The sequence below is a fragment of the Mytilus galloprovincialis genome, chromosome 5 (assembly GCF_965363235.1).
Source record: "Mytilus galloprovincialis chromosome 5, xbMytGall1.hap1.1, whole genome shotgun sequence".
NCBI classification, from domain to species: Eukaryota; Metazoa; Mollusca; class Bivalvia; order Mytilida; family Mytilidae; genus Mytilus; species Mytilus galloprovincialis.
The window spans coordinates 26,786,139-26,799,465 of record NC_134842.1 but is presented as its reverse complement, the minus strand read 5'-3'; the positions used below and the strand labels follow the sequence as shown (position 1 = coordinate 26,799,465).

General features: G+C 32.2%; 1 protein-coding gene across 1 annotated transcript; it reads left to right on the top strand.

Annotated features, from left to right (window-relative positions):
• Positions 1–1,263: 1,263 nt before the first annotated feature.
• Positions 1,264–10,862, top strand: LOC143075506 (uncharacterized protein C56G2.4-like). Its single transcript, XM_076250940.1, has 9 exons — positions 1,264–1,679; positions 2,277–2,495; positions 2,919–3,145; positions 3,840–4,002; positions 4,385–4,489; positions 6,068–6,188; positions 6,734–6,861; positions 8,799–9,054; positions 10,620–10,862. The coding sequence occupies exons 1-9, from the start codon at positions 1,316–1,318 to the stop codon at positions 10,819–10,821; spliced, it is 1,785 nt and encodes a 594-aa protein (XP_076107055.1). The 5' UTR covers positions 1,264–1,315; the 3' UTR covers positions 10,822–10,862.
• The last annotated feature ends 2,465 nt before the right edge of the window (positions 10,863–13,327 follow it).

Here is a 13,327-nt window from a genome sequence, read left to right as displayed (position 1 = left end):
TGATAGGGTCGGATTTAGCGCTCACAAACACATAACCCCACCATATTCTGTGGATGTCCAAAGGTAGGAGCCTGTGGTTCAGCTAGTGGTTGTTGTTTGTTCAACTTCGAAGGAGATTTGTAATAGATGGCAATGAAAATGTATGTTTACCCCAAGAATTACGGAAAGTTCTCAGTAAACACATCGCACAAAATGAAATATGTGTTTACGTTGGGTAATCTGCAGTGCAAAAAAAAACATGGAGACATTTATACAGGTTCTCATTAACATAGGACCTAAAATACAAGTAATCACTTAGAATAAGACCCATTTAAACTGGTTCTGTGTTTCTCAAAGCGTTTACGCACAAATTTGAAAACTCGTTTAGAACGACTATATAGTAATATAATTGACGAAAACAAAAAAAAATATATCGCATTCGTTTAAGATCTATTTCATTTTGAAGTATAAGCGTCACATGTTAATTTTGGGGTATGATGGGGCTTCTCTGGAACGTTTCAAAAGGAAAATTATAACATGGCTTTATATAAAAACTACAGTTTGAACAATTTACACACTGGGTTGAACTCAGCAGCTCTTACAAATTCAAAACGGTTACATGTTTGTTATAACGCTAGTAATAACAGTTGAGGATTCAGAGTTAGGGGTTCTGGGAGCTGTTTTGACAATCAATGCATTTCAATGGGAATGTATATTTATCCTTAGTTTGACACCCCCATTCCTCTTTGAAAATGAACGATACCGTCACTGAATAAGCGAATGTGAACCACATTGTAATAAGAGTTCATCAATATAATTTCAACTTTAACGCTATGACACCCTTGTCAATATCAAACACATGTCTTCTTCCTTAAAATTAGATTGATGTCTTATTGAGCTGACTATAGGAAATATCAAGTTGAAAGTAAAAAATCATAATCGAACTTAGAAATTTAAACGTAGATCACAATATTAATGGTTTTAAGTACGAAAAAACTACAGTTTCTAGAGTTGTATTGTGTGTGTTCCATTTCAAAAAAGTACTGATAAGAAAAACTTGACTTTATGACATATGCCGCTTATTCTGGAAATTCTCAATCTGATTAAAATATTTGTCAATGCTTTGCTAGCCAATGACCTCACAACACTAAGTTCTACATTGTAATCTGATAACACTTCGTTCTACATTCTTTGGTTATAATTCAAAATTTTCGTACGACAAAACCAGAGGATTTCGAAAGGTATTTAAAACAAAAACGGTCTGTACATAGTGTCTACATTAATATTTAATTCAAATTGCGAAATTATAGATCTTTAAAAAAACGTTTTTAACAAAATGTTAATCTTAGTTCTTCTATCAACAATAATTGTGGTTGTACAATGCTGTGAACCTATTCGAGAACCTATTTGTCAAATGGGAATTCCATACAACTCTACTGTATTTCCAAATTTGGCTGGACATTTGTTTCAAGGAGGCGCCTCGGTAGGTTTGCAGAGAATCAAATCACTGATTGAAAAAAAGTGTAGTCCAAATATCCGTGAATTTTTATGCAGGGTTTACATGCCAGAATGTTCATCATCTGGAAAACCCGTTATACCAAGCTGGGAGATGTGCCAAGAAGCACACGAGGGGTGCTCATCAATGATGTCAAGTCTAGGCTTTTCATGGGATTCCTCATTGAATTGTTCTAAATTTGAAGGTATGTTGAAGTATTTCTACAAACATAGCAAAAAAAGTCCAGTACTTGACGTGTATTATAAAATTTGATCAAGAATAACTTACCAATATTTCTTCTATTTAAAAAGGGGAGGAGAAATCGTAGTACATGTTGTCATTATTGCAGCCAAAAGAAAAAGACGAACAGTAAATACACAGTCAATAAGAAAAAAAAAACATAAAAAAAAAATTAAATGTAATTTTATTTTTCTGTATTTCTTACGTTAAAAATATTTCACATTATCAAATATTAATTTTTTAATCCTTCCAAAAATGAAATTAATATTTGGAAATATAAATCGGCAAAATGTCCTTTGGGGAAAAACAGTTTTTCAAGTATAAGTTTAGATGTTTTAAAGTGAAAGTTTCAAAATATGAGGATCTTAATTTTGAGGATAGGGCAAATATTCAAACTAGATGAAACGGAAAAAATAGTCTTGCCAAATTTTGATTTGTAAATTACAAATAGAATTATCCTTTCACACTTTCCGAAACTGTTGTATGTTTTCAGACTTGAACGTTATTTGTGCAATCCCTGTTTTTAATATTTTGTTTATCTCTAAACTAAATTGTTTTTAAGCTGGCACAATAGATAGATTGAAAGAGATAGCTAACGACAAGTTGGCGTTTTGGTTTGGGACTGGTGTCAAATCATTATGTAGCAAAGAACGACCTACTTTCGCCTGTAAGATGAACAGATTTCCGAGTCAGACTGATAGTATTATCTCAAGGTTTGGAGGAAGTATAAACATTTCGGGTATTGACAGATTAATGAAAATACAATACACGTATGAAAATGGTAAGCACAAACTATACTCCACATGAATGTCCTGTATGCAATGAAGTGTAAAAACCTAACCGTTTTTTGTACCAACATAATTGGTCTTTTGTGAGATTACAACTTTTATATTTCAATGGATTCTGATCGTAATATAGCTTGTGTTAAATTGTTAAATCGAGAGCCAATTCAACATTAAATAATCTATGAAAATATTTCGTGAAACGTCAGAGTAAAATGTTTTGGTAAATGAAGACTAATGGGTAAAAAAAATCTAAATAATGAAAGATAATTTTATACCTTTTGATGTTAATTGTTTTAAGAAAATACGAACAAAAATATCATTAAAAAGAGTATACTTGAAGTTTTTAACAATGCCATAATATATATATATATATATATAAAATTTTAATGTGAACAATTGTTTATATAATGTGAAAATAGGCACTGTGAACGCTTGCAAAAATGACTTTTCACTTCCGGGAGGTAGTTTAGAAGTTGACCCACTGTCGCCGACTGTAAACCATGGATGGCAATTACGTAATTTACCAGCGATGAAATGGACAGCCAAGTCATCAGATTATTTTACATTAGTGTTGTACGATATCGGATTCACATATTTACATGCCTTGTATGTTAATATTCCTGGTAGCAACATCACAAACGCCGATGTAAGTTGGTTTTATTTATATTTTTATCATGGTTCTTCGTTTTTGTTTTAGTTTTTTTTGGTCGGAAAAATTGATGCAAGGAAGGTAGATTTTCATTTCCTATTTTGTAATTGCATTGTATCATTGAAGGAATAATATTGAAAGAAATAATGAATAACCCACACAAACTCACATAGACTTTGAGATCAAAAGATTTCCGTACAATAGTTCCGATTTCTCTGGCGAGAGGTTGAAACTTAAAAAGACATGAATTATGTACAAGTACAAAATTTACGCATATCAGTTCTTCTATTCGGGGAAAACAATGCATGTGTTCAGCAAAGATTCTTGTAAACGGCCTGTGTTAAAAACTTTCGTTGAATAAACAAAGTAACATCATCTTTTGGGACGGTTGTTTTAAGATTATTGTCACTTTTTGGTATTATCAACAATGAATTTAATAATATGCATGACCTTCTAGATTCGTTTATTAGGTAAACTCTTACTTAAAAGTTTGTTTTTGTAAAAAACAGTAAACGTACTGTTACTCATTTTAGGTGCTGAATAAAGCAATATTATATCACAGTTAAAAAAAATGTCAATTATTTTGTATTCAACACGCAACTCGAAAAACCTCGCCCTTTCCCAGTTTCTTAGCTGCACACAAATGTTGTTACTTTTCTAGAATTGACCTGTTTTTAATTATATTATTTAGGAAGTACACCAATACAGAGGACCTGGCAACCCTACAGATGTTGCCAATCCTTATGTTTACCTGCTTTATAAACAACATGGCCATCTACAATTAACAGACCCACTCCGACAAAGCCTGAATAAGAATCCGCTAGAAACTTTACACAATGAATCTAATTTCTATGGTACGTATTATCTACAACTCTTGGATTAATAGGTGCAGGAAATTCAGAAATTGTAAAGATAATTAACGGTAATACATCGATCTGTTCCTTTATTATTGTCTTGTCACTATTCATGATCTATTGAAAAGTAAATTTATCATTTATAAAGTTGAATCTTTTTCTGAATTTGTTTTTGAGTTATGTGCTTTCAAATGAAAATTTTTGCGAGTAAATCAATTTCTACCTTCAAATTTGCAATTTCACTAAAGCAGTTAATTATCTATACCGATCATATCAGGTCTTAGATAGTCGTCCGAGTTGTCACTCTCCCAGTTTATATCAAAACTTCACCATGTTTAACATATAAACATGATATAATCACAGTCCAAATTATCATTCACAGATTTGAAATCTATATCATGGGTACGAGTTTCGGCAGACCCATTTTCTATTGGAAGGTTAGAAAAAGAACACCAAGTAAACAACTGTCCCCTATTGGTCTCAGAAGGTGAGTAAAGATCCTGTTCGATATACCTTTTAAGTGCCAGATTTTACATGACGTTTAAGTCATATATAAATTGTCTGGTATCATGATGACATGAAATAATACAAAGTTATGAAATTAAAGAAACAACGGACACGGCTTCCTCCGCCTTATTTTTAGACTTTTATCACGAACTGGACATACATAGTCATTTGAGTACCAGAATCTATGACAAACGAGACGGTTTTAATTTTAAAATTATAATTTCCCCCCACCTTAGTTACATATACCAACTTCATCTGCATATGGGATGTACATTTCCCAACTTATTCGATATTCAAGAGCCTGCAGCTCTACTCAAACTTTGTAAAAGTCACCAGTGTCTGAGCATAAAGTTGATGAACCACGGGTAACTATGTCAAAGAACATCAACTTCACAAATAATACATTGTTCTATTATTAATATTACTTTTACTGTTTGGTTTGTTTTCTGTGATATCCTTTTGACGTGGCTCGGAACTTATACATCCCTTCAATGTGTTTGTATTATCTTTCATTTTTTCTGTTTTGTATATGCGACTTTGTGTGTTTCTTTGGTTCTTATAACGTGACTTGAAAAGATCCCGTGATTATGTTATTGTTCTATTATATATATCATTATGTTATTGTTCTATTATGAATTTGATAATATTTTGAACGTCAAACGACAAAATTATTTTACTCACGTAAAGGTATTAACCATATGTGGATTCTTAAAAATTCTAAAGAACGTCTGTGCAATTTCAAATCTCGGTCTATTTCTGAAATTAATTCTAACATATCTTTTGATTTTTAACCCTGTATACCAACATTCCCAATGTGAAATTTGAATTGTTTTGATTAAACATTGAACGACAAAATTTCTTTTTATGTGACGTGTACATTTTCTTACGTCAGACACGCGAAACAATGCATGTGTTTTTTAATTTGTTAGATGTTTTTTTTTTTTTTTTTGTAAATGAATTTTTGTTTTGAGATTGTAACACAGTGATGACTGCTGTACCCATATTTTGACTTTTATTTATCATATCTGTTTTGTTTATGCATTGTTGCGATTGTGAGAGGTTTAGCGTTATAGAACCAGGTTCAATCCACCATTTTCTACATTTGAAAATGCCTCTACCAAGTCAGGAATATGACAGTTGTTGTCCATTCGTTTTATGTGTTTTATCATTTGGTTTTGTCATTTGATTAGGGACTTTACGATTGAATTTTCCTCGGAGTTCAGTAGTTTTGTGATTTTACTTTTTATTGGAAATTGTTATACTTTGTTTTGCAATCTTCCCAACCGCTTTGTTTCAAATTTCTCTTTCATGGATAAAAATATAAAAAGATCTTAATTTATAACAAATTCAGCACCAATTAGTTTAAACTACTTCCGCTAATGAGGGTCGGAATGAAGGTTACAGAATTTGAAATATTGTACAAAAAACCCTACACAATTCATAGAAAGTAAAGAACAAAATGAAGGAAAAGAAAAATAACCAAAAACCTAAAGTTAAAGAAACTTGAAGGATAAAAGTCTATTATATGCATGTGAGTTTATGTTCGTTTAATTTTCAGCTCTTCAGCATCAAGATAGACCGTTTCTACCTCATCATTTTAATCTAAACATGTCTGTCGATGTGACGTATTCGCCGTCTGCTATTACTTTTACATCATGCTGTAAGACGCATGCGTATCGGTAGGTCGAATATTTGTTTGTTTCTCATCTTAACTAATCTTTAGGTTCTTTGTGGTCAGCTGTTTCGGTTCTTACAGTCGACTCTCACAGTTATATATATTTATTTGAACAAAAGGTTCATATACCTTGCCTCAGTGACAATTCAGCATTTTTAACATTCAAGGCGAGACATTAGAATATCCGTATCACTATTATAGACCTTTTATTGCAAGAAACTGTTAGTTGATTTTACTTTGATATGATATTTGCCAATTTCAAACATTAAAAGCTTTTGAAAATATTCATGTTAGCTGGTATACCTATATCTATAAAATAGAGGGATGTGATATGATTGCCATGCAATGATACAACTATCCGGCACCATACAATTAAACATAGCTATACTCAATTATATGTTATAACAAAGCCTTCAACAATGAGTAAACTCGTATCGTATAGTAAATAAGTCATAAAATGCATCTATGTAATAAATGTGAAACAATATAAATGAGAAAACCTACAACCTGATTAATGGTGTTTCGTATCTTTTTTTTAATTCTGTTTAGAGAAACCTCAGTGGAATTAAATCCAATTGGAAATATGACAGTAAAAACAGCTCATGTCAGATCATCAATAATGCCTTCTGTCACCTTAACAAAACAGGATCCTTATTTTCGAGCCAACAAGTTCTCAGGTAAATACAGTATAAAGTAGTGTTGTCAAACGTACACTTTTACCTAACCGGTTAGTCGGATAATCGCTCGACCGATTAACCGGTTAACCGATAGTTTAAGTTGATGTTTGAAGGCCTTATCTATAGTACCATACATATAGATATAAGAAGATGTGGTTTGAGTGTCAATATGAAAACCTTCAATCCTAGTCATATATTTACGTTTTTATAATACGACGAATCAAAGTTTGTCCTTTGGTACTATAAGGCTTGTATGTGAAGATTCCTGACGAAGTTTGTCCTTTGGTACTATAAGGCTTGTATGTGAAGATTCCTGACGAAGTTTGACCTTTGATAATCAAACACATCGTATCAACTATGGCGTTTGTACTAATTTTAGATTGAAAAAAAAGTCTTAATATAGTAAAATTCAATATGTCTGTAACCGACGATTCTTTCAATTTCTCTTGTTGTCTCTGAAAATAATGTGGAGTGTTTCAATTTAAAATTATTTAGTCTAAGCTTGTTACTCGTACTATCAAATATGCTTTGATTACATTCACATTTTTTTGCATTTCACAATTTTTGAGTTGGCATTTCGTTTAAAGTATGACAAAGCCTTGCACGACGGAGATTGCACATTCAGATATAGGTCTCTTTTCAATAGAAGAACAAAAATGAAATAATGAAGTAAATCATGTATACTAATTATGTTTCCTTAAAATTTTGCCCCGAGCTGAGAGTTCTAATTAATTCTATGTTTTTGGATTAACAATACCATAAACAGCTCATTTCAGATTATCACAACTGTATCAACCAAATTAGTTTCAATATAAAAATTATGCGACTGTCGTACAAGTTAGAGGTTTAGCGCTAAAAAACAATGTTTAATCTACCATTTTCCATATTTGAAAATGACTGTACCAAGTCAGGAAAATGACATTTGTTGTCCATCTGCTTGATGTGTTTTATCATTTGATTTTGCCATTTGATTAGGGACTTTCTGTTTGGAATTTTCCACGGGGATCAGTATTTTTGTTATTTTACTTTTTACACTTTTGCGATCATATTATCATTGTTTGATTTAAGTAACGAAAATTCATGTCATGCTTTATCAATTCTTACGCGTTATTAAACTAATTTCTCTCATGGGAAAATAATAATTGTTTTGTTTTCATTTGGCAAGCTTCGCTTAAAATTTATGGTCTTGATGATATTGCGTAAGGAATTCTGAAGAATGCTGTTATCATCCAACGTTTTAAAGCTTTAAGTGTGCTTCATATTTAAATAAAATTCAAATTTGACAAAAAAGAATATTTTTAGGTGAAACATGTGAGTGTTTTGTTTTTAATTGAAGAAATCACAAATCTCCATTACCAATGGGGAAACGTGACCCTTCATTGACTTAACTAATAGCTAATAGAAAAGGCACGATGCCGAAAGACATCACAGGATACATTTTTTTTCAAAGTCAATCAGAGAAACAAGCGCACTAAACACTACATAGAAAACTGAGAATTGATCAAAATCAACCCCACTAAAACTAAGGCTGGAGTGTATTTCAGCTCAGAAAGTTAAAGCAGATCCTACTCCACTATATAGCTAGTTGTACACATGGTCAAGTATCATTCAAATTTAACTGAAGCGGCCAAAAAAAAATATCGTAATTGACATATTGAGTATGAATAAATTTATCATAAATACCAGGATTGAAATTATGTATTTGCGCTAGACACGCGTTTCGTATACAAAAGACTCATCAGTGGCTGTGGAATCAAAAAGTTAAAAAGTCCAAATTAAGTACGAAGTTGAAGAGCATAGAACCATAAATTCCCAAATGTTTTGCCAAATACAGCTAAGGTAATTTATTTCTGAGGTAGAAAAGTATTTCAAAAGTTTTGTACTTTATAATTATGACAATATCAATGATATAATCATATTTTTATTTTCAATTATAGATGACGAGTTATATTCATTAATTATGGTAGATCCTGATGTACCGATCTTTTATAAGGTCGCCAGTAATTCACATCCTTTGATTCATTGGATGGTTATTAATATCCCAAGAGGGAATGTAAATAATGGTGTTACTGTAAGAGAATACAGAGGCCCACAGCCATCAAGCGGTGTTCATACTTACTATTTTCTATTATATCTACAAAGTTCTCGAATAAGTCCATCTGTAATCAGTAATTACACTACATCATGTACCAGGTAAGGCAATCACCTTTGTTGAATAGAAGTTTCACTCGATGTAACAATAATAGGTAATTTCAATATTAGACAGTGTCACGGTACTTGTCTATCCAAAATTCATGTGTTTGGTTTTGATGTTATGTTTGTTGTTCTCGAGGGATTTTGTCTGGTGCTTGGTCCGTTTCTGTGTGTGTTGCATTTTGATGTTGTGTCGTTGTTCTCCTCTTATATTTAATGCATTTCCCTCGGTTTTGGTTTGTAACCCCGACTTTGTTTTTTGTCCATGGATTTATGAGTTTTGAACAGCGGTATACTACTGTTGCCTTTTTTAGGGCATGACAACAGGTGTTGCAATTGTTAATTAAATTGAGAATGGAAGTGGGAATGTGTCAAAGAGTCAACAACCCGACCATAGAACAGACAACAACAGAGGGTCACCAATAGGTCTTCAATGTTGTATTGATTACTTACTAGGTAACTTGCCTGAATATTGTTTCAAGTTTGCACTTGGATACAGTTCTGGGCCTACTATTTGCAGTACGACAATTGCATACAGTCCATGTAAAACAATAATATTTTTTTTTGAATATCAATAAAAGAGGTTATATCTTTATGTATACATGTATATTAATCTGTTCAATTTCACATTATACAGTTATGAGTCGTTTTATGTAATGAAGGGATCAAAACTAAGCGTCAATTTATTAGGGTATAATTCTTATATGATTTGCATATCAATAAATACTTGAATTGGATTGGTCAATTAGAATTTTCCTCTGTGTTTACACTTCGATAAACCATGTTTTCGAAACTACTTTCGTAATCTATTCATGCGCGATACACATTCTTGCAGGGATACTTGGATTTTCAGCACAATGAGATTAAAAAACAAATGCATTACAGTTGTTTCTATTCTAATGGTTGTATCACAAAAAAAAAAGAAGTAAAATAAATGCAATAAAGCTTCGAAAATGTACAAAAATAAAATTTAAATTAATTCCGAGAAATTTCATGAAGGATTTGGCGAATTTACGTCATGGCAAAACACGACGTCATACTAATGAAAACTTCTTAGGAAAAGATTATTTCGTTACGTGTACGCTTCAAATTCGATAATATCACATTAAAATGCAGTTTTGGAGGTAGGTGATATTTTATTTTAGATTCCGTTGCACTTATCGAACGCTTATGGATTTTATAAAGTCAATATGGAAGTCAACTCCCTAGTTACGACTTGTCACTTGTGCATGTGATGGTGATTATAGTAGCCTTTACACAAAAAATGATGATGAAAATCGAGACTATTTGGCATCAGAATTATAAGGATTAAACTTTTATGTAAAGTTTGTGAGTAAGAGCCCCGGTTTACACATCAATAACCTCTAGAAAAAATGTGTTTAATCCTATAATCTACCGTAAGGTAAAGGTACTTCTTGGATAAGAAAGAAGACAGATTATCAACAATAAATAACCCCATCTTGTATGTTTTTGCCGAAAACATTAATAGTTATATCTAGTTTCTATGTTTCACATAACTGTTCCTTACATGTCATTTAAAGTCACATGATATTTTTAATTTCTAGGTGTTTGTTTGATATAAACGGTTTTACAACGGATCATGGATTAAAGCTGACAGGCGCTACTTGGTTTCGAGCAGAATATGATGAGTATGTTCGCCATCAGAGAGTGGATGAAAGCGGCAAGGATGAAGCAGCAGAATGTGCCAAAGAACCACAATATCCACAGTCGTGTTCTGGCGTATCTATACCTCATATAATTGGATAGTTGTAGTGTGTTTTTATTTTAATAAATCATCTTGTATTCGTTGTTTTATTGCATTAAAATGATTTTAAAGACTTAAGTCTTGCCCTTGGTGTTGATTCCTTTTAAACTACTATCAGATGAAAAAAATGTCCTCAAATGATTCAGATATATGTCGTAAGAATACTGATCATATAAACATTAGTTAACAAGTGACGCTCAATTGAAAGAAAACGGACATGCTTTGAAGATATAGAGAATAATGTTTTTCACATATAAATGCCGTATACTTATGATTGGACTATTGTTTTTTTTTTTTTAAACTCTTATAAACAGTCTATATACAGAAAACACAATCTGAATCTGAATATCCCGGAATTGTAAATGTTCTTTGATAAAAGCGAATCCATGTACATACTGGTCTTAATTATAACATAAGTGTTTGATTACATAAAGCGAATCCAAACTGTATAGTGGTCTTACTAATAGCATTATTTGACCATGTCAATATCTTAAATGTAAGTAGACGATTCTGTATTTGTAAAATAACCAACAATAAGTTATGAAGGATATTTTTTCGTACTTTTTCATAAAATTGGCCGAGAACAATCAAACCTGTCCGCTAGACATCCTTTTGTCAAATAGTTTACAGTTAAAAAACAGTCTGTGTTGACCGTTTTTACTCCAATAAGGACGCAATTCAAAATACTAGTTCGGTTACTTTCAAATAGTAACGTGTGCCAGCATTCAATCTTTACGATGAACGATTTCCTCTTTTATCTTTTTTTATCTTTATGTTAAGCACAAAAGCAAGGATTTAAAAAATGCGCATGCCATACTTTACTAGTTAAAGTATCATATCTATAGCATACTATTCCAAAAGATTTTAGTTGCGTTCGTATTGATATTTTCAACAATGTCATAAAGCGGGAGGTTTCTCATACCATTTAACCAGGTTCAACCACCTTGTTTTTTAAATGTCTTGCATCGAGTCAGGAATATGACAAAAAAATCGTTCCTATTTGTGTTTGTGTTTGTTTTTGTTGCACTTCGGTTTTCTGTTGCGTCTTTGTTTTCCTCTTATAGTTGATGTGTTTCCCTCGGTTTTGGTTTGTAACCCGGATTTGTTTTCACTCAATCGATTTATGACTTTTGAACACCGATATAATACTGTTGCCTTTATTGCCGAATGAGTAGTTACTTATTTCTTGCATTCTGCTTGTTGTTTAGGGTTAGTTTTATAGGAATGGGGTTTGGTTTACTTTGTTTTGTTACACGTGTTGTCATATAATACACTTTATAACTCTACATCCATAAGTCTATGTTAACATGATTAACAGATCCGGTGTGCTGCTTTCTAAAAATGAGTAACAGTATGAACAGACAATTCATTAGTTACACGTCTTACACCTGACCTAGTACTTGGTTTGTATACTTAAATTAGTCTCGGAGTTTGAAACTGTTCTCCAAAGATATCAGTCTTCTAATTTGTACGCCAGACGCGCATTTTGTCTACAAACAACTCATCAGTGACGCTCTAATAAAACATTTAAGGTCAAATCAGTTCGAAGTTCGGCATTGAGGACCCAACAAATCCGAATGTTTCATATTCAACCTAAAATTAATAATTTAAATACATATTGTGCATAATAACTTACCTTTCTAAAAAAAAATCCAAATACATGATAGTATGACTGAACTTTTTAATTTTATGAAAACATGAATACTTGAGAACTAAGCTTATTCCAGGCAGGCATGGTCTAAAGCAACTAACGTTAACTTAATACATACTTGCATGGACTAACACAACAGACTTTGACCCTGCATGCATGGACTAAACTAACTTTACATAGACATTTGAAATTATTCTTTTTTCAAGCAGACTTAGTCCATGCAAGTAAAACGATACAGAGTAATGCAGATTTTTTAAACTTGAAGTTGATTTCCAGTTTTATTTAATACATTGTTAGGGACGACATCAAAAGATCAATGTAAGATAAAAAAAAACTTAATTCAAATAGTTTGGGGGTGGGGGTGGGGGTTTGAACTGCTGCAAGATTTGGTTATCTGACATTGATTTTTACATATATCCATATGGGTCAATCAATTTTCCCCAAACTAAGTTAATAGGGGGTAGGGGGGTCAGTGAAAAAACTATTTGAATTAAGTTTTTTATCCTTCATTGAACTTTTGATGTCAAAAAGCCTTATCCCTTAGTGCTTTTTTCACCAGACACATATTTCGTTAACAAAACTGTCATTTGTGACGTTCGCCCGTTACATCAAGTTTGAGGTTGTAGAGCATTGACCCAAATATTCCGAATAATTTGACCAAATACAGCAAATGTATTCCCTTCTTGCAGGCAAACATCTTTAGTTTTTCGCAGAACTCTATAACCATGAACTACTAATCTTTCAGAACAGAGTGTTGACCTGAATAGATACCTTATTTGTTTCAATCTTCATTGCGTCACTAGATAACAAACCTCTATGGAATGTTTTATCTGTATCTTCCTTGTTGAATTCGACAT

Bases quoted from the DNA above. Each gene is read 5' to 3' on its own strand.
- LOC143075506 (XM_076250940.1), top strand. From the start codon at position 1,316: ATGTTAATCTTAGTTCTTCTATCAACAATAATTGTGGTTGTACAATGC. The intron at 3,146-3,839 runs GTAAGTTGGTTT...TATATTATTTAG, and splicing joins GCAACATCACAAACGCCGAT to GAAGTACACCAATACAGAGG. The intron at 9,055-10,619 runs GTAAGGCAATCA...TTTAATTTCTAG, and splicing joins TACACTACATCATGTACCAG to GTGTTTGTTTGATATAAACG.